Raw genomic sequence first — 19,552 nt, 5'->3', positions numbered from 1 at the left:
TGACTTTTGCTAAATGTATACACCTGTGGAAATGCCACTACAATCAAGATATTGAACATATCCATCATCCCAAAAAGTTCCCTTTGTGTCCCTTTCTAGAAAGTCTCATTCCCAGGCTCTCCTCCACCCCCTTGCCGCCAGCAGCGATTAGCTTTCTGTCACTCTACATTATTTTTGTCTCTTCTAGAATTTCATATCAGTGGAACTATATATTATGTTGTATTTTGTGTCTGGTTTCTTTTACTCAGCATAATGCTTTTGAGATTCATCCCTGTTGTTCTATGTATCAATAGTTCATTCCTTTTTATTGACAGGTATGGAGGTATTACAGTTTGATGATCCATTCACACCTGTATATGTGCGTGTGTGTGTCTGTGTGTGTGTGGTGCTTCTATACAGATTCTCTGGCCATTTAAGAAGGTAAATCCTAAGCTTGGCTGATCAGAGTCATCCTGGGAGCTTATTAAAAATTTAGAAGCAGTACTCATCCTTGATGGACTGAATCAGGATCCCAGGGAGTGAACCTTAGGCACGTGAGTTTTTAATCAGCCTTACAAGTAAGTTTGGTCAGCCAGGTTGGGGAACTGCTGCTCCAGGTGACTACCATATGGGAACAGTAGCTGTGGAGTTATAACCTGCCTGGTCTTGTTTGCTTTTCATTAAGAGACCATCTAGTCCAAACTCCTGGGTGATATTCTCCTTTCTGAGTGCCGACCACAACTTTACCTGCCACAGGTACCCTGACCATTTATTTTTTCATTAATTCACCAAACAGAAATTTTCTGAGCATTTACCACAGGTAAGGCATCACTAGATGCTGTGCATAAATGAGAAAGTGAATCAGAGTTGGCACTTCAATTAGTTGGAGAGATGTGATGATATTGACATACACAGTCATACAAAAGAAGGCGATAAATGTAAGAGATACATAGATAAAATGCTTGGAATTTAGAGGCACATCAAATAATTTCTGACTTTTTGTGGATGTGGGGAGGTGGTAGTCAGATAAGGTTATAGGAGGAAGTAACATTTGATCTGGGGCTTGAAGGATGGATCAGATTTTTGCATAAGGGGAGTGAGGGTGGGAAAGGGCAGACCAGGCAGAGGGAACATGAGGAAAACAAGAAAAAAGACATGGAGTTGGGGGGGGTGCTGGCCCCATGACCTCGTGGTTAAGTTCGGTGCACTCCACTTTGGTGGCCCGGGGTTCACGGGTTCAGATCCCAGGCATGAACCTACACGACTTGTCAGCCATGCTGTGGCGGTGACCCACATACAAAATAGAGGAAGATTGGCATGGATGTTAGCTCAGGGTGAATCTTCCTCACCAAAAAAAAGAAAAAGCATGGAGGTAGGCAGGTCCCATGCTGCTGGAGCCGTGGAAGGCCAGCTTGACTGGAGCGTGGAAAGCATACGGGGGAGGAGGAAACGAGGTTGGCCAGGTGGGCTTGGGCCGGCACCAGGAGAGCCTTAGATTGCGTTTGTTCAGCCCATTTAAGCTTTGACTAATATGTAGTGTGTGTAACCACCACCACAGTCAAGATTTACAACAGTTCTGTCGCCCCCAGAATTCCCTCCTGCCTCTTTCTAGTCGGCCCCTCTGATGTGCGTTTGCCAACACACCCAGCAGGTAAGTCAGTTCTGATGCTTTCTACCTGGAGTCACCACAGACCCCACAGGTTAAGGGCTCAGTCCCTCAAGACTGCCCCTGCTTCAGACTTGCTATAAATCGGAGGTTCCCATGACCCCCTCTTTGGGTTGGATTAATTTTCTAGAGCGGCTCAGAGAATTCAGAAAAATATTTACATACCTTTACCAGTTTATTACAAAAGGTATTACAAAGGATACAGATGAGCAGCCAGGTGAAGAGGTACTTAGGGCAAGGTCCCAAGCTCTGGTAACCACTGAGCTCTTTTCTGACCCTATAGGGTTGCCTTTTCCAGAATGTCATGTAAATGGAGTCATATAGTAGGTAGCCTTTTGAATTTGGTTTCTTTCACTTAGCATAATGCATTTAAAATTCATCCACTTTTTTGCATGTATCATTAGTTCATTCTTTTTTTACTGATGAGTAGTATTTCGTTATATGGACACACCACAGTTTATCCGCTCACTGTTGAAGGGCTATCAGGTTGTTTCCAGTTTTTGCTGTTATGAACCAAGCCTGTGAGTCAAGCTGTTATGAACATTCACATTACAAATGTTTGTGTGAACACAAGTTTTCATTTCTCTTGGGTAAATACTGAGGAGTGGGATTACTGGATTGCAAAAGTGCATGTTTAATTTTATAAAAAGGGCTACACTGTTTTGCAAAGCAGATGTACCATTTTGCATTTCCACCAGCAATGAATGAGAGTTCCAGTTGCTCCATATTCTTGCAAGCACTTGGTATTGTTTTATTTTATTTTAATTTCTAGCCATTCTAATAGGTATGTAGTAATATCTCCTTGTGGTTTCAATTTGCGTTTACTTGATGACTAATGATGTGAAGCATATTTTCATGTACTTATTTGCCACCTGAGAATATCTTCTTTGGTAGTGTGTTCATTTAAATCTTTGACCATTTTTTATTGAATTGTGTGTTTTGTTATTATTGAATTGTGGGAATTCTTTATAAATTCAGGAATCAAGTCCTTTATCAGTTTTGTGTTTTATAGATGCTTCCCTTCCAATCTATGGCTTGTCTTTTCACTATTTTGACAATGTCTTTTGAAGAGCAGAAGTTTTAAATTTTGGTGAAGTCCAACTTATCAGTTAAAAAAATTATTTTTGTTATATTTATGATGCTTTTGGGGTTGTATCTAAGAAATATTTGCCTAACTCAAGGTCACAAAGATTTTCCCCTAGCAGTTTTCTAGTTTTATTTAGGTTTCACATTTTTAGGTCGATGATCCATCTTTAACATTTATTATGGACTGGACACTGGGCCCAGAGCTGTGGAACCACAGAGGAATGAGAAAGAGTCCTTTGCTCAAGGTTCTTCTAGGCTGGGGAGTTGGAGGGCGGGAGACAAACGAGTCAACAGAATGTTAGGCTGGTGTAAGGGGTGCTGTGGACGCCCATCGTGGTGGGGAAGCAAGACTGTTCTCTGGACGAGGGGCAGGAAAGAGTTTACAGGACTATAGGAGTTAGGTTCAATGGAGGTGGGAAGCCCATTGTTCTGAGCATGGAGCGGCCTTTGGGAGGCCTGAAGGCTAGATGATAGGGCAGCTGCTAGTCGTTTGCTGCACTGGGGTCTGAGTGCAAGGCGCTGGGCACAAGTGGGCAGAGCCCGCAGCATGCCTTACCCTGACACAAAGTGAAGGTGGGGGTGGCTTTACAACATGGTTCATGCCATGTTCTTTGAGGGACAAGGGACTGTCTTTCTTCACTGGAAGTCAGTCAGATGAGTCTGTATCACAAAGAGTGCATCCTTGGGCGGCGAGGTGCTGTTCCATAATTGTCTCCAGCTGCCACCCTAGGGACAGATCATAGAGCCGTTGCTGTAGTGCTGTTCCTTGCAGATTTACTCCCGAGGACCGTGCAAGGGACATGTAATGACAGGGTAATCCCAGGAGCAGCCTGCAACATTATCCCCCACATCTGTGGCTATTGTATATATTTAAAACAATACTGGACCCATTTCATGCTGGGGAGAGATAGGGCATATTCCAGGCGCTGAATAAATTAACCCTGCGAAGCACAGCAGCTGCATTCATGAGCCAGCTGGCACCACAGGAAAATAGCTGAAGCCCGTGAGTTAGAAAGGAATATTTCAAGAATGTGAAAACAAGAAGTCAGCTGCATTCAGTGATCTAACTTAATCCGGTAACAATAAGGAAATCCAGAGCAATGGCAGACTCTCAGCCTGTGTGAGGGGACAGACTGCTCATTACTCAGAGTGGGCGTCCACCATGACTTTGGGGCAACCAGGATGAGAGTGCAGGTGGGAGTAGGTCCCTGCACCCTCTGCATCTGTAGAAGCTCCAGGAGAGTTCTGTCTTCTCCTCATTTCTTTCTGGTGGTCCCAGGAGCGAACACAGACTGCTAGCAGGCTTAGCTGTTGTGCAGCCTCTCCCCTCTCCCTCCTTGCTCCCTTCTCTCCATCCCCTGGGCACTTTCTGGGATGGCTGCTGCTGTCGTGTCTACTGCACCCAAGCCCTCACTGCCCACCATCCTGCAGCCTCCGCTCCACAGCTCCGGGGGCCACAGATGGAAGCCTGGCCCCGGCACACTGCTACCTTCTCCACCACCACTGGGCCCCACCACTGCCATGATTTCTTTGTAGCTGGGAAGTGCCAGAGAGCCAAGTATTCAGTACTTCCCCAGAGACACAATGGATATGATGGAAGACCTCAGAGTTTCTTGAATTTCCTCAGAAATTCAGGGTTGTTTTGATGGCCCAATTTCTGCCTGCCTCCCTGGTCCCTTAGGATAAGAGTTCTCCCAGGAGGATCTTCAGTTTGTCAGACTGCCAGGGGCCCTGCCCAGCTGGCCTCCTGACACGCCTGGGCCCCACACTCAATGTGGTTGTGATCCAGTTGAGACCCTGCTACTCTGAACTCTTCAAGCTCTCATGACTTGGGGCTGCCTTTTCAGAATAATGTCATTGTTATAGAAAAGCCACTTCTACCTGATGGGTGTCCTTTGTGAGTCTGTCAGAAACCATGGGACTCTGAAGGTACCATATCAGTGGAAAAGACCACCATCTTTGAGCAAGAAGCAAGAGAGAAACTGGAAAGATCCAGTTTCCAGAGAAACTGGAGTCCAGTCTTTGTTTTTTTGTTTGTTTGTTTTTGTGAGGAAGATTAGCCCTGAGCTAACATCTGTTGCCAATCCTCCTCTTTTTGCTGAAGAAGATTGATCCTGGGCTAACACCCATGCCCATCTTCCTCTACTTTATATGGGACGCCTGCCACAGCATGGCTTGGCCAGCGGTGCATAGGTCCGCGCCAGGATCTGAACCTGGGAACCCTGGGCCGCTGAAGCGGAGCACACGCTTAACCACTACGAGACTGGGCCAGCCCCCAGTCTTGGTTTTTTTCCCTATATGTGTTCTTTATTTTGCCAAGCTGAAAATTTACTTTTGTGATTGAATTGGTTGTCGTCCCCCCCCACCCCCATCCCTATGTGCTGACAGAAACTAGTCAAGACAACTTGGGCATTTGTCAGGTGAACCCCTCCCTTGGCATCCTGAAGGCACCTTGTCTCTGATGTGAGATGCAGATGAGTGATGAGGAACGAGTAGAGATGAGCACGTATCTTTCAGGAGGAAGAGAAAGTAAGTAGTCACGATTAATGTATTAAACGGAGAATGAGTGGCTGGCCCAGTGGCGCAGCGGTTAAGTGCGAGAGCTCTGCTTTGGCGGCCCAGGCCTCGCGGGTTCGGATCCCGGGTGCTCACCGACACACAGCTTGTCAAGCCATGCTGTGGCGGCGTCCCATATAAAGTGGAGGAAGATGGGCACGGATGTTAGCCCAGGGCCAATCTTTCTCAGCAAAAAGAGGATTGGCATCGGATGTTAGCTCAGGGCTGATCTTCCTCACCAAAAAAAAAAAACAAAAAAAGAAGAGGAGGGAGGGTGGGAATGAGCCATTTGAGGAAGTCGCATCACATAACTCATGGACATTGCTGGCTGGAGAGTTTGTTACTGCGATGAAGGACTGTGATGGTGTGGAAGAGTTATCGCCAGCGCTCTCGGCTCTGAATCCAAAGTGAGGGTGTGGGTGCGGTTCTTTTATCAGAATTCTTGAATTGTTAAGCCACTTTCTCAGCAGGGGGACTTGTGAGATGACCCTCTGTGGTTTCTCTTGTTGAGTCCCGTTTGCAATATAGACAGTGTGGCATGTGGAGGCTGCCTCTCCTGAGCGTGCAGAGCTGGTGCTGGCTTCTTCCTTGCTTGTGTTTTCCTTTGGCAAAGGTCAGTGTGGGTTAAGTGTGTTGAGCAAAGGGGAGCAGTGGATGTGGTGAAGGGACCCACCTCTCCACCCGTGGACAATGGCAGTTGTCACAAAGGGTCCGTTTTTGCACCTATGCTCAGCAGTGCTGGGGGAGAGGATTTGTATCCTCCCTCCTGGGTCTCGGTAATGCAAGTACACTGAAGCGTGTAGGTGGAGGGTAGGGGTTCTGCTGGGTGGGTGGGACAGCATGCCCTGCACTTCTTGCATTGTTCTTAGAGGAAATAGAACAGAATGAGTCAGAACTGGTCTGCCTGTTGCCTTGGAAGCAGAGCCACTGACATCATAGGGCTTTGCCCATGGTCCCACCTGACTTAGGGGCCCCAGTTAGGAACAAAGAAACAGAAAAGGTTAGATAAAAGACAAGGTACTTAGACTGGATACTTTAAATTATTGGGTCCCTAAATCTGTGGTTACCATCAGCTACCACTTAACAAAGCATCTAACATAAATCCATTTATTATTATGTTTCAATTAAGACATCTGAAGTTAAAACCATAAAAATGTAAAGTATTATTTACTGTTACCGTGAAACTAAGATGTATACCAAAAATTTTAAAAGCCATCCTTGAGGAATAAATTCAGGAAATGAGATGAAGCACGTAGATGATTTTAGAGATTTGATGTTGAATAATTTTAGGAACTGTTTCTCAAGTTGTAAGTTAATGAGATTAATTTTTGTAATGCTCATGCTATACATCAACGTGAATGTTATCTTCAAGGTAATAGTGCTGGAAGGCTCTATATCTGTGTCAGTGGGGTTCTCATCCTGAAAGGAATGTTGGGATGGGATTTTTTCCCAGTTGTTTAGAGACATTTATAAGTCTTACAGGAAAAGGATAGTCATTGCTTTATAGTTCCACTTTATATTTGCCCATTAATTCAGCATCTACTTATTTTTTTTTTTTTTTTTTAAAGATTTTTTATTTATTCATTTTTTTTTCCCCCCAAAGCCCCAGTAGATAGTTGTATATCATAGGTTCACATCCTTCTAGTTGCTGTACGTGGGACTCGGCCTCGCGTTGGACGGAGAAGTGGTGCCTTGGGGCGTGCCCGGGATCCGAACCCGGGCCGCCAGCATCAGAGCGCGCACACTTAACCGCTAAGCCACGGAGCCGGCCCTCAGCATCTACTTAATGAAGGATGCCCATTTGCAGGGCTCCATGCTGGGGCCTGTGTGCCCGCCTAATGAAGGAGGGGCAGGGAGATACCTGCAGGCATTTCTTCACTGAAAGGCAGAATCTAAATATTCATTAGCTAAGATTTCTTGAGCACCTACTATGTGCCAGGCCCAGTGTAAATGCTGGGAACACCATGATGAACAAGGGAGGTAAGGCTCTGCCATCACAGAACTTCCATGGTGGTGGAGGGAGGCAGATGGTCAAGGATGGATAATGAGTGACAGTGATAGCCTTAGTTTGGTAATAAAGGCTCTGAAGAAATGAACAGGGGGCTGTGGGGTGGGGTGGGAGGGCTACTCTAGACTGTGGAAGGAAAAGACCTGTTGGAAGAAGTGCTCTTGAGCAGAGACCCACTGAGGGGAAAGGAGCCCATTGCGTAAAGAGCTGGGAGAACGTTCCAGGCAAAGGGAACAGCGAGTGCAAAGCTCTTGGTTGAGAACTAGCTGGGCATGTTCAGGGAGCTGGAAGCAGCTTGAGTGACCACAGTACAGTGAGCAGGGGAGAGCTCCTGCACTGAGGTGGGTGGGGCCGACGCAGAGACTGTCAGGGGACCCTGCAGCGTCCAGGAGGGAGGTGTGAGTGGCTCAGATGGGAGCAGGTGACAGACATGGACATAGAAGTACCAGAAGAGAGCCACAGAGTTCTCTGGAGTGTTGAGGCGGGGGTATCAGAAAGGGGATAGAACATTCCTAGAGGGAGGGCTCAGAAGAAGATCTCGGAGTGAATGCCCCAAGATGAGAACCATGAGTGCACTGGCTGGGTAGAGAAAGATCTGGTTTGGCTACACAGCAGGGTCAGTGGTCAGCATGGCTCGGCTGAGCTCAGCTGGGCAGTCCTTTATTTTGGAGCAAGGAGGAGCGGTGGGCCCAGGCTGGGGTGCACGGCCTGAAAGGGTGCTGCCTGGGTCTGCGTCAGGGAAGTTAGCAAACTCCTCGGCCTCAGTTGTGCACACTTTACAATTTACTCACTGTAAAGTGCAGGTGACAACAGCTGCCTCATGGGGCAGTCAGGAGCATTAAAGAAAGTAATCTTTGCAAATCGCTGGATGTCCTGCCAGGCACGTAGTCGGTGTTGATAAATGTTTGCTTAAAAATAAGTTAAAATGAAGGGATTTAAGCAGGGAGTGACAATCCCAGATGAGCTTCGGAAGTCTGTCAGGAATCAGGGAAGGAATGAGCCTCAGGAGGAACTTCCGAAGGGGAAGAGCGAGAGCTGCCACTCAGGTCCGCGCTGGACCTTTTGGGCAGGGCTCTCCAGGAAACGTGGCAGGAGTCTGATCTTCCGGTCTGAGCAGCTGTAGGTTTGAGGAACCGGAGCCCCAGGGAAGAGTCCACCGTGCTTCCGAGGTTTCAAGTCTGGGAGAGCGTGAGAAAGGCCGTGCTGATAGTAGAAATGGGGGAGTCAGGAGGAGATGCAGGTTATTCAGGGTTATTCAGGGTCTGTCCTGTGCACGGGGCTAGGGCTGGTGGCACATGGACAAATGCCAGGAGGCTGCCCCCTGGGAAGGGCTCACAGGCCAGCTGCGCAGCGGGTAAGTCAACAGACAAGTCTCAGAGCCCTGTGGGCCCCTTAGACTGGGGGAAGTTTCTAGGGGGAGACCTTGAGCTCACTTTAGAAGGTGGCATTGAAGTTAGCCAGGCCAGGAGGGCAGGGCGGGTGTCCTGAGCTTCCTTTGTTTGCCCCTCCACGTCTTCACTCATCCCTCTCCTCCAGCTCCTAGATACTGCATCAGTGGGCTCCCGGCCTTCCCAGTGAGCCAGTGAGCAGCAGATTGGCGGGAGAGGGAGAATGAGTTTGAGGCTTTTCTTTCCCTAACTCTCTCCCAACTGCGTCTCCATGAGTTGGTTGCGTTTCTCTACTGAAGGCCACAGCTTGTCTCTCAGTCCAGCTCTCTTTGCGTTACATCTGCTTCCTCCCCTGACTCCTGCAGGCCTAGGGTCCTAGCCTGGGGGTTCTGCACCTTCCCTTGTTGCTCCTCCAAACCTTGCCCACACCCTTGTAAACAGTTCCTTTCTGACCCCTCCTATTTCCCAACTGATGTCCCAGGCAGAGGCAGGGGCATGTGCAAGGGCCCAGAACTGGAGCTGAATAAATAATATGACTCAAGATGCTTCCCCCTCAGTAGATATGCAAGTCTCTGGTTCCCTCCTACACTGCAGTTTTGGTTTTGTTTTTCTTATCACATTTTAAAAAATTGTAGTAAAATACATGTAATATAAAATTTGCCATCTTAACTATTTTTAAGTGTACAGTTCACTGGCATTGAGTACATTCACATTGTTTTGCCACTGTCACCACCATGCATTCACAGAACTGTTTTCATCTTACAGAACTGAAACTCTGTCCCCATTAAACAAAAACTCCCATTCCCTACTCCCCCCAGTCCCTGGAAACCACCACTTTACTGTCTGTTTCTATGAACTTTACTACTTCAGGTACCTCATATAAGTGGAATCATACAGTATTTGTCTTTTTCTGACTGGTTTATTTCCCTCACATAATGTCCGCAAGGTTGTAGCATACATCAAATTTCCTTCCTTTTTAAGGCTTAATAATATTCTACTTAATGTATACACCACATTTTGTTTATCCATTCATCTATCAATGGACACTTGGGTTACTTACACCTTTTGGCTATTGTGAATAGTGCTGTTATGAACATGGGTGTACAAGTATGCCTTTGAGACCCTGCTGTCAATTATTTGGGAATATACCCAAAAGTGGACTTGCTGGATCATATGATAATTCTATTTTTGATTTTTTGAGAAAAGACCTTACTGTTTTCTGTAGTGGCTGCACCAGAATATTTTATATATAAAATAAATATTTTCTATTCCCTGCAACAGTGCACAAGGGTTCCAGTTTCTCCACATCCTCTCCAACATTTGTTATTTTCTGGGGCTTTTTTTGTTAGAGATTCACAATATAATCTAATTTTCTGGACTCGTTTTGTGCTTCTGTAGAACACTGAGTGTAGACTTTGTCAACACAAAATAACCAATAACCATTCTATAGGTAAGAGAAATAAGGTGAGTTTACTTGAGCCAGAGTGAGGATTATAACCCAGGAAGGCCTTAGAAAGCATTCCAGAGAAGCATGGTTTTTCAGTACAGTCTTATATCTTTTTAGAACAAAGAACATACATTAAGCACACCCAGGATACATTTTTATCAAAATTTCAAAGAGGTGTTCAGTTGCAAATTAGCAGGTCATTGTGACTGTGATGTCAAGAAAGGGACTAATCCGGGCGTTACCAGTAGGGGGTAGAGGGGGAACTGTGCATTCTTATCTTAAGAGAGTGTATTCTTTACTTTAATGGTTAAGCAGATGTACAATCTATGTTTGATAGGCCATAAGTCAGGCTTTTTAGTTCAAGCCAAATCAGTTTTGAACCCGAACAGTTACCCCATATACCTCAGTATGTGAGAATCTCTTGTCGAATTGTAGGAGTTCTTATATATTCTGGGTATTAACCCTATCTTAATCTGTTTGAGCTACCACAACAAAATATCACAGATTGTGTGTGTGTGAGATCAGAATTGGCCACCTCAAAATATGTCTCTTTACCTTGATTATTTTCTGAAGGACACTTTGACCTCTCCCTCCACTAACTGATCGATAGACTGGGAGGGTCCTTGCTAAGCCCATTCTTATCAAAGTTCTGTTTACTAAACATTTACATTTGTAAGGGAAGTCTCCATTTGTAAAGGTATCTCTCTCTCTGTACCAGGAAGAGGGAGAGATGACCTCATCTCTAGAAACTTATCAGTGTGGAAGGCGAGGCTGCATTATAACCTTACTGTGCTTTTCCGGTAATCTCCCATAACTGACTCCCCCACCCCCACCATCCTCCTTTGTCTTTACCTAAATCTATTTAGGAAGAGAACCTCCACCATTTTGTCAAGAAACTCAGTTTCCCTTGTCTTTGCCATGTATACATGTTATAAAGCTTTGTTTGATTTTCTCCTGCTATTCAGTCTCATGTCAATTTAATTTGTAGCCCAGCCATAAAGGACCCAGACTGGGTAGAGGATAGCCTTCCTCCCCTTGAAGTGGCTGAAACAATAGAAATTTATTTCTTATAGTTCTGGAGGATGGGAGTCCAAGATCAGGGTGCTGGCTGATTTAGTACTCTTTCCTGGCTTGCAGATGGCTGCCTTCTCACCGTGTCCTCACATGGCCTTTCTTAGGTCCATGCACATGAGCGAGAATTCTCTCTTTTCCTCTTCTAATAAGACCACCAATCCTGTTGGATTAGGACCCCACCCTTGTGACCTCCTTTAATCTTAATTTACCTCCTAAAAGCCCTGTCTCCAAACACAATCACAGTGGGGATTAGGGTTTCAACATAGGAATTTGGGAGGGGACACAATTCAATCCATAGAAGACCCCTTATCAGATAAATGATTTGCAAATGTTTTCTCCCATTTTTTGAGTTGCCGTTTCACTCCGTTCATTGTGTCTTTTGATGCGCAAAAGTTTTTAATTTTGGTGTAGTCCAAATTATCTGTTTTTTCTTTTGTTGCCTGTGGTGTCATATGCTCTTGGTGTCATATCTAAGAATTCATTGCCCAATCCAATGCCATGAAGCTTTTCCCTGTGTTTTCTTCTAAGAGGTTAACAGTTTTAGCTCTTACATTTAGGTCTTTGATCCATTTTGAGTTAAATTTTGTTTATGGTGTAAGGTAAGGGTCCAACTTCATTCTTTTGAATGTAGATATCCAGTTTTCCCAGCACCACCTGTTGAAAAGACTGTCCTTCCTCGTTGAATGGTCTTGACACCACAATATAGTTTTTATTCTTAGTTACTCTTCAATAGATCTTTTAAAACTATTTCTATAGAAAGACCTATTGAAGTATTTTATTTCCATCTCCTTTTCTCCTCCCTTGGCTCATTCACTTTTAAGTCTTTGATGTGAAGCCACATTATAGGTAAGGAAATAATGCTGATTAGTGACCCTCTAGCTCTTTGGGTTGCTGGATTCTTGGTTCAGCTTTGGAGACAGAAGGATGGCCCCGGGCAGTGATTCTGAGCCCATCAGTAGTCGCAATATAGCTCCCAGATTACAGCCTCTCTCTAGGGTCTGTGTTTCGTATTTAGTTTCTTGACTCCTCTTCTGTTTCTTATTCCAGATTACACTCTATTTATTATGGATCTCTGCCTTGTGGCAGCGTGTCATAGTTTCTGTAAGTTCTTATTCCATTTTCAAAGTTTGTTTTCAGGTTTGAGATGGTGTGCATAGTGATGTACGAATATTCCTTTCCATTTAGATTTTGTTTTGTCACTTCTGCTGATAGGATAAATGAATTTTACTTTGCTGTTTTTCTTCTGATGCTATGTGCAGATCTGTTCTTTTCCTTATTTACTGGGAAGGAATCTAAGGCTAATGGGATGATTTTTCATCTCAACACCACAGGAAATAATAAGGTTTGAAGAGTTTCCTCTGGCCTCTAGCTGAAAAGTCTGGGATTCCCTCGGCAGCTCCCAAACCGGATTTTCCGCATTAACATTTCAGCATTAGATGGGAAACAGACCAGGTGCCAGTGGAAGAACCAGCGTCTGAGGACTCGCATTCTTCGTCTGGACTGAGTTTCTCAACCTCAACTGCTGACATTTTAGGCCAGATACTTCTCTGTTGTGGGGGCTGCCTTTTGGGTTGCAGGATGTCGAGCAGCATCTCTGGCTCCAGCCAGTAGCACCCCCCAAGTTGTGACAACCAAAGAGGGCTCCACACATTCAAATGTCCCCCTGGGGCAGAATGACCCACCCACCCACACCCACCGCGGTTCACAACGGCTACTGTTGAGGAGGTCAAGAGCAAGCGCAGCGCGTGCTCTGCAGAGCTCTAGCTGGATGTTTTCAACATGTTGTTCACTCACATTCTATTTCCTGCCGAGTCCCCTGCTAATTGAGCTATGTGAGCATTCTTATTTTGTTAGTTCTCAGACTTGAATGCTTTAGCTTCCCGCTTCCTGAGGTTTATTGTAACTCGTAGTTGAGACCTCAGTGCCCTCTCCCACTCCCAGAGACTCGGTATTATTTTGTGATAGTCCAGAATGGTTTTCCAGTCGCCTTTCTGTTTTCTTACCTTAAAAGGGTAGTAAATCTGAGGCCGGAGATAACCCCTCCAACACAGGTCTGAAGGCGGCGATAAGTAGCACAGGAACACGTTTTGAGGGAGCGGGAGACATGCGAGGGCTCTGCCTCTCCTGCAGTGCCCAACAGCTAATTGTCTTCCTAAAATAGCTCTTCCCTCTCCCTCCTTCCCTCTCTCTCTGCTTTCTTTTCCACTTTATGCCATACATTTTATGAGTTACTGTGTAAATATAAGTCTTACACTATTCTGGAGAGGAAAAAAGCTTGGTAAGAAAATAAAATGTTCGAGAAATTTGAAGAAAACACCTCTGGGAAGACCCTCTCCCCACCCCTGTGGGAGTGGGTTCCTAGAGTTAACTGTAATTCCTTACTCAGTTTGATCCTTTGAGATGGTTTAGGAGGATTTTCAGAAATCAGGAAGTTAATAATAGAAACCTTTTTTTTTCATTTCTTGTACTTGGCCAGAGCCCATCTATTTATTTTCTGTTACTAATTCACATCCATAAGGAAAGTATTATTCACCCAGCATTCACATTTGTGTTTATCTTTCAGCAGCTAGGATGTATTAAGGCTGGGGCCCATTTTATGACTGTAAGGTGTCTGCTCTCCGTCTTTATTTTCCTCTCTGCAGTCATGCGCCAATAACAATGTTTCTGTCAACAGTGGACCGCCTATTCGATGGCGGTCCCATAAGATTAGTACCATATAGCCTAGGTGTGTGGTAGGCTATACCATCTGGGTTTGTGTGAGTACACTTTATGATGTTCGCACAATGATGAAATCGCCTAACCACACATTTCTCAGAACGTATCTGGTTGTTAAGCTTGACTGTACTTTCTCTCTTCACATTTCCAGATGAAAATAGGCCACTCTGTGTACAAGAAGAGCGCTTTCATTAAATTTGGTATGTCTGTGTGGCTCCTGCCACTGAACATTGGTTCACTCGATCCATCCGTGTGTATTATTGAGTTAATAAAGCAGAGCAGCCCTCCACTGGACACAATTAACAGTGTTTGTTGGGAAGGCAGCTAATATTTGTTGAGTGCCTTGTGAGTTCCTGGCCCTTGATATCCATGTTCTTCTTCCGTCTTCCCAGTTTTGTGAAGTAATAACTCTGTGTTATTGGGTGAAGATGTTGAGAGTTCACAGTTGTTCAAAAAGCATGCCCGAGTTCACACAGTAAACAGTGGAGCTAGATTTGGACCAGGAGCATTGGACCCAAAAGCCTTCCTGCTTTCCCATGGAAGCAAAGATTATTCAGAAAGGCCTTATCCATCCCTGGTGTTTAAGAGCCAGTTAAAACTGGATTTGAGGCCGGCCCTGTGGCTTGGTGGTTAAGTGCGCGCGCTGCGATGCTGGCGGCCCGGGTTCGGATCCCGGGTGCGCAGCGAGGCACCACTTCTCTGTCCATCCTGAGGCCGAATCCCACATACAGCAACTAGAAGGGTGTGCAGCTATGGCATACAACTATCTACTGGGGCTTTGGGGGCAAAAAGTAAAATAAATAAAATCTTTAAAAAAAAAAAAAAAAAAAAAAAAACTGGATTTGAATCCCAGCTCCATCATAAACTCTGTGATTTGGGCAAGTCGCTTAACCTCCCTGAGCCAAACAAAGTTTTCCCCATCTGTAAAATGGAGGTGACACGTGGGTCATAGAGTTATGGTGAGGGTTTAGGGACAACCACGGAGAGTGCTTAGCAGTGCCTTGCCAGGCTCTGAGTAGAATAGTGTAGTCGCTCTCACATCACTACAGTGTTCTTGTAATTAACTGGTCCCCTGTCAGACAGCCAGGCCAGGGGTGAGGGCTGAGAGGAGGGTTGTGGAGGAAGCAGATTGGGTGAAAGTCTGCAGAAAGCCAGGAGTGGGCTTAGGGGGCACCTGATCCCCTTCCTGCAGGAGGTCTTCCTGGAAGTGGACAGAGAGCAGGGCCAAAGCGGGCCAGACACTGTGGGTGGCCAGCTCTGAGGACGAACCTTTCTGGGTCTGTTCCAGAAGAGCCCAGGGCTGGGTGTGGGCAGAGCAAGGGAAAAGAGGCAGCCTCTAGAAAATTTGGAGAACACTAGGAAGACACTGGTCCAGGCTGGGGGGGAGGTGGGCAATGTTTAATAATGTCCTAAACCGTGGAGAGTGGGGAGCGGGGCACAAAGCTAGCGTTCAGTCTGACTGGAGTGTTTTCCTCATTCACCAGCTCTCATCCTCTCGTCCATCCTGGAAAGCTGCATTGACCCTGCAGAGCCCATTACTGTTCTGGGCATCCCATCCCCAGCACTTTCCCTACCTATAGGGTTCTCTTCCTGGTTCAAGTGAGTGGGACATCAGTTACTATCATTTCTGTATATTTGAATTCTGAAAGAAGGTAGAATTTGAAGGGAAGAGTCTGGCTGGTGGGTGGTACAAAATAAAAGGCTTGGTCTGGGAAAAATAATGGAAAAAAAGAGTGAAAGGAGCCAAGAAAAGATAGCATGGCAAACAAGAGGGGTCCAGATGAGGAAAGTTCTCTAGCATTTGTTTGGGAATAATTTGATTGGGTTCAGAACGTTCTAGGAGAATAAAGAAAGGTGTGATGGTATAAGTGAAGTAACCCTGAGAATTTTGCCTCAGAGCAAGTAACTCATCAGTCTTTGAAAAATGGTTGAACGTTTTTCAGGTGCCTGTCCAGAAGATTGTCATATTTGTTGCCAGAGATTAAGAGAGGAGTTTAGATCTTGAGTTTTGACTGAGATGGCTTTTTTTTTTTTTTTTTTTAACCAAGGACTTAGACTCTGGAAACATTGGGGAAAAGTTGGCAAGAAAATTTTCCACCCTCTTCCTGCTACTTTTCATTTTCATATTCTTATCTTACTTTTGGGAGTAAATAAAAGGCATTTCATTTCAGGGGTAACCTGGGAAGATTTGGGAAAATGTAGATGTATTGCAGAATCACTGTATGTTTTCATAAAGTAAGCCCTGTAATTGTCGTTTCTAAGTAGTTGTCATCATAACATAAAAGAGTGCCTTGATTAAACAGATATTTTATTGACGTCATCTCCGTGAGTCAGACTGACATGTTACTGGTTGATTCTGTAGTAATTGGTAAAATTCATCAGCAATTCTCTCCAAGAATCACTCAGACTATGTTAGTTCATTCTATGTTGGGAGTCCTAATAAAATTAGTTACTGTATAGTTCTTAACCTAGGAATTCTCTCATTGTTGCTGTGGAAACCAGCTTATTAAAAATTGTGGGTCAAGAAAGAAAAATAATTGGTGCTAAATGTCAGTAAAATACATGAGGAGTAATTTTTTTTTTTTTTTGTGAGGAAGATCAGCCCTGAGCTAACATCCATGCTAATCCTCCTCTTTTTGCTGAGGAAGACCGGCTCTGAGCTAACATCTACTGCCAATCCTCCTCCTCTTTTTCTCTCCCCAAAGCCCCAGTAGATAGTTGTATGTCGTAGTTGCACATCCTTCTAGTTGCTGTATGTGGGACGTGGCCTGAGCATGGCTGGAGAAGCGGTATGTCGGTGCGGGCCCGGGATCTGAACCCGGGCCGCCAGTAGCGGAGCGCGCACACTTAACCGCTAAGCCACGGGGCCGGCCCCGAGGAGTAAGTTTTTTTAATACAGAATAAAAAAATAATCATGATACCTGGAACCAAGCTGAGACTAATAAGGTTCGGAACTAATCATGTAACTAAAATCATGAATAATTTTCCTCAAAAACACTGTAGAAAACAAATTGCAAAGTCTTTAAATATATATTTTCACCTGTCACCACACTTCCATAGCTGCCAGTATAGTGGTGCTTCAGAATGAGTTCCAGGTAGATTCTTGGACACAGGCACCAGCTCATCACTTTCAGTAGGAGTAGGAACTGGATGGCCTGGCTGAGAGACACTGTCAGTTGAAATGCTCTCCTTCAGCCAGGAAAAGGAGGCAGGCCGGGAGGAGGTCACAGCCTGAGCTATGAGCAAGGCTGGGGGGTGGCCTGTTGTTTTTCTCATAGGTGGCTAATGGGGTGTACTGGGGTATGGTGAGGGGCGGGGAGGCCCAGGGCCGCGTAGCACCAGCTACGATCACTCAGAGGGGCAGTTAATTAGACCTCTCGGGTCCTGTGAGTGTGGCCACTGGCATTAGCTATCACCTATTTGTGTTTTTTTAAAGTGCATTTTTGGGTTTGTTTCTTTGAAAGGATGGAGCGTTACCTGTGGTTTTGGTGTTCTCTCTCACACCCTTGGTCATTAGAGTCCATGGGGACAGGCAGCGTCAGGGTTGGAGCTGGTTGAGACCCTAGAGGGCATTTTATCCTATCCCATTGTGCTACTGATGGAAGAAGCAGATTCAGAGAGGTTAAGAAATGGCGCTGCACCTTGCTCAGGAATGATTGAAAGACTCAGGCTGCCTTCCATATCTTTGTGTGCGGATTTTCCCCTTAGGTCTTTAACTGCATCCTGCTACTTTGTACAATTTTTCTTTCATAAAATATTTTAGTTACGGGGGTAACTCTACCCTATAATGTCAGATCTGACCAATTAAAATACGCTCTATTAATTTTAAATGATATCCATTTTTGTCCAAAAGAAGAAAAAAGCTGTGCTTCTGTGAAATCTAATTTTCAAGTGATTCATTTATGTCTATTTAAAAATTAGGTACGTTGCTCCATTGTCAACCCTGAAGCTACAAGGCTTGTGGACATAGTATGTCTTGACTCAAGCTGACCTGTTTTCTGTGGGGATATCTATAAATAGTGTATGGGTGTATAGTGATACTGTGTTAGGTGTCCCTTACCAAGAAGCAGCCATCATTTTGGTGAAAGGTAATATCAGAACATCAATAATATTGCATGTATGTTTTTGATAGTTTGGTAAAAGCTGTTGTAAAGTTGTAAAATTAGCCTAGTGCACGGGTATCATCTTAGGAAGAGAATGCTCTATGGCAGCCCAATCGTAAGCGCCCATTCTCTATGAGAACAGTGGTGAACGTAGAATATGGGGGTGAAGCTCCAAGATATCACTCACCAGGTTCAGCTGTGGCTCAATTGTGGACACACATGTTTTTCTTTTCTGCTCTTCTACAGAAAGACAGACCCAACGGGACAAACATGAGGAGCGCAGCCAAGCCCTGGAGTCCAGTCATCAAAGCGGGGAGCCATGGGACGGACCGTGCACGGCCCCTCCCTGCAGCTTCTTCCGGCATGAAGAGTTCTAAATCTTCGACCTCGTTGGCTTTTGAGTCCCGACTCAGCAAGGTACAGACCGAAACCCATAGGACAGGGCCTCTGGGCACCCCTGGTAGCCCTGGGTCAGGAGATTGAAGAGGTCAGTAAGCAAAGCGGGAAAGGAGGCTCTGAGGAGGGCCCCAGGAGAACCAGCATATCTTGACCTCAAGGAACAGAGCAAAGAGGGTGTAGCTGAGTGCCCTGGGGTCGAGAAAGGAAATCTGCAGAATGTTTAACAGAAAGACTAAGATCCCCTACCCTGGATTACGTGGACTCTCCAGCCAGAGTTTTGCCCCCAGCACCCCAGATGGGAGTCAAGATCACCAGTCATCTCCATGATCCTCATCCAGTTGTCAGTTCTCCATCCTTGTCTTACTTGAGGGTCAGCAGCGTTAACGCTGTTGATTACGCCCTCAGTCTGGGAGTGCCTTCTTCTCCCAGTTTTCTCCTCCTCCCGGGCAGCACATTAGAGTCTCTAGTCTTGGCTCCTCCTCGTCACCTGGGTCTGTCATCAGCTGGGAATGAGGCACAGTCCTCGGGCCTCATCTCTTTCCTAGCTACTGTCACACCCAGCACTTCCTTTACTACCCTGAAATGAAATTCAGAGATAATATGACCCACCTACACACATAACTTTTGAAAAATCAGTATAATATCCTAATTATAGAAGAAAAATAAAAGGAAAATAGTTCATAATTAAATAATCCATGTTTCCATCTGCATATGCCTGAGCACGACTATGCTTAAGGACCTAAGATGCTCCTTAGAGCACCGTGGATGTGACAGCTACAATGCAGACTGATTCAGGGTTGTCATGTCAATGACTCAGATTCCATAAAGGATACTGAGGGAGTGATGTGATTGTTTTGAAATGGTGAACACTTGGTAAAGTTCTGAACCAAAGGGCAGTCTTCACTTGTTATTCTCAGAAAATTCAGTGTATCTTAAAGTTGTGCAAGAAGTACGTTGTTTTTATATGTAAAACGAAGGGATGCTTTAGCCTCGGATAATAATAAAAAGGTGCACCACCGTTGTGAATGTCTGTGGAATATGTGAAAATTGTGAGGGATGTGGGACAATTCTTTGTGCAAGATTGGCACATTCATTATAGGACATCCGGGTCCCAGCTCCTCCCACCCGTTA

General features: G+C 45.3%; 1 protein-coding gene across 5 annotated transcripts in view; it reads left to right on the top strand.

The window, feature by feature from the left end:
• The window catches only part of SPECC1 (sperm antigen with calponin homology and coiled-coil domains 1), a 268,607-nt gene that overhangs the window by 55,206 nt on the left and 193,849 nt on the right, over positions 1 to 19,552 (top strand). For all 5 annotated transcript variants that reach the window (XM_087440379.1, XM_087440380.1, XM_014789480.2 and 2 more), the window contains exon 2: positions 18,269 to 18,439. In XM_087440379.1, coding sequence (XP_087296505.1) covers positions 18,293 to 18,439 — 147 coding nt within the window. In that variant the 5' untranslated portion in view covers positions 18,269 to 18,292. The remainder of the gene's footprint in view (positions 1 to 18,268; positions 18,440 to 19,552) is intronic.

This window comes from Ceratotherium simum, chromosome 16 (genome assembly GCF_057802395.1).
Source record: "Ceratotherium simum simum isolate JZ-2026a chromosome 16, ASM5780239v1, whole genome shotgun sequence".
Classification (NCBI taxonomy): Eukaryota; Metazoa; Chordata; class Mammalia; order Perissodactyla; family Rhinocerotidae; genus Ceratotherium; species Ceratotherium simum.
This window is presented reverse-complemented; position numbering and strand designations above follow the sequence as displayed.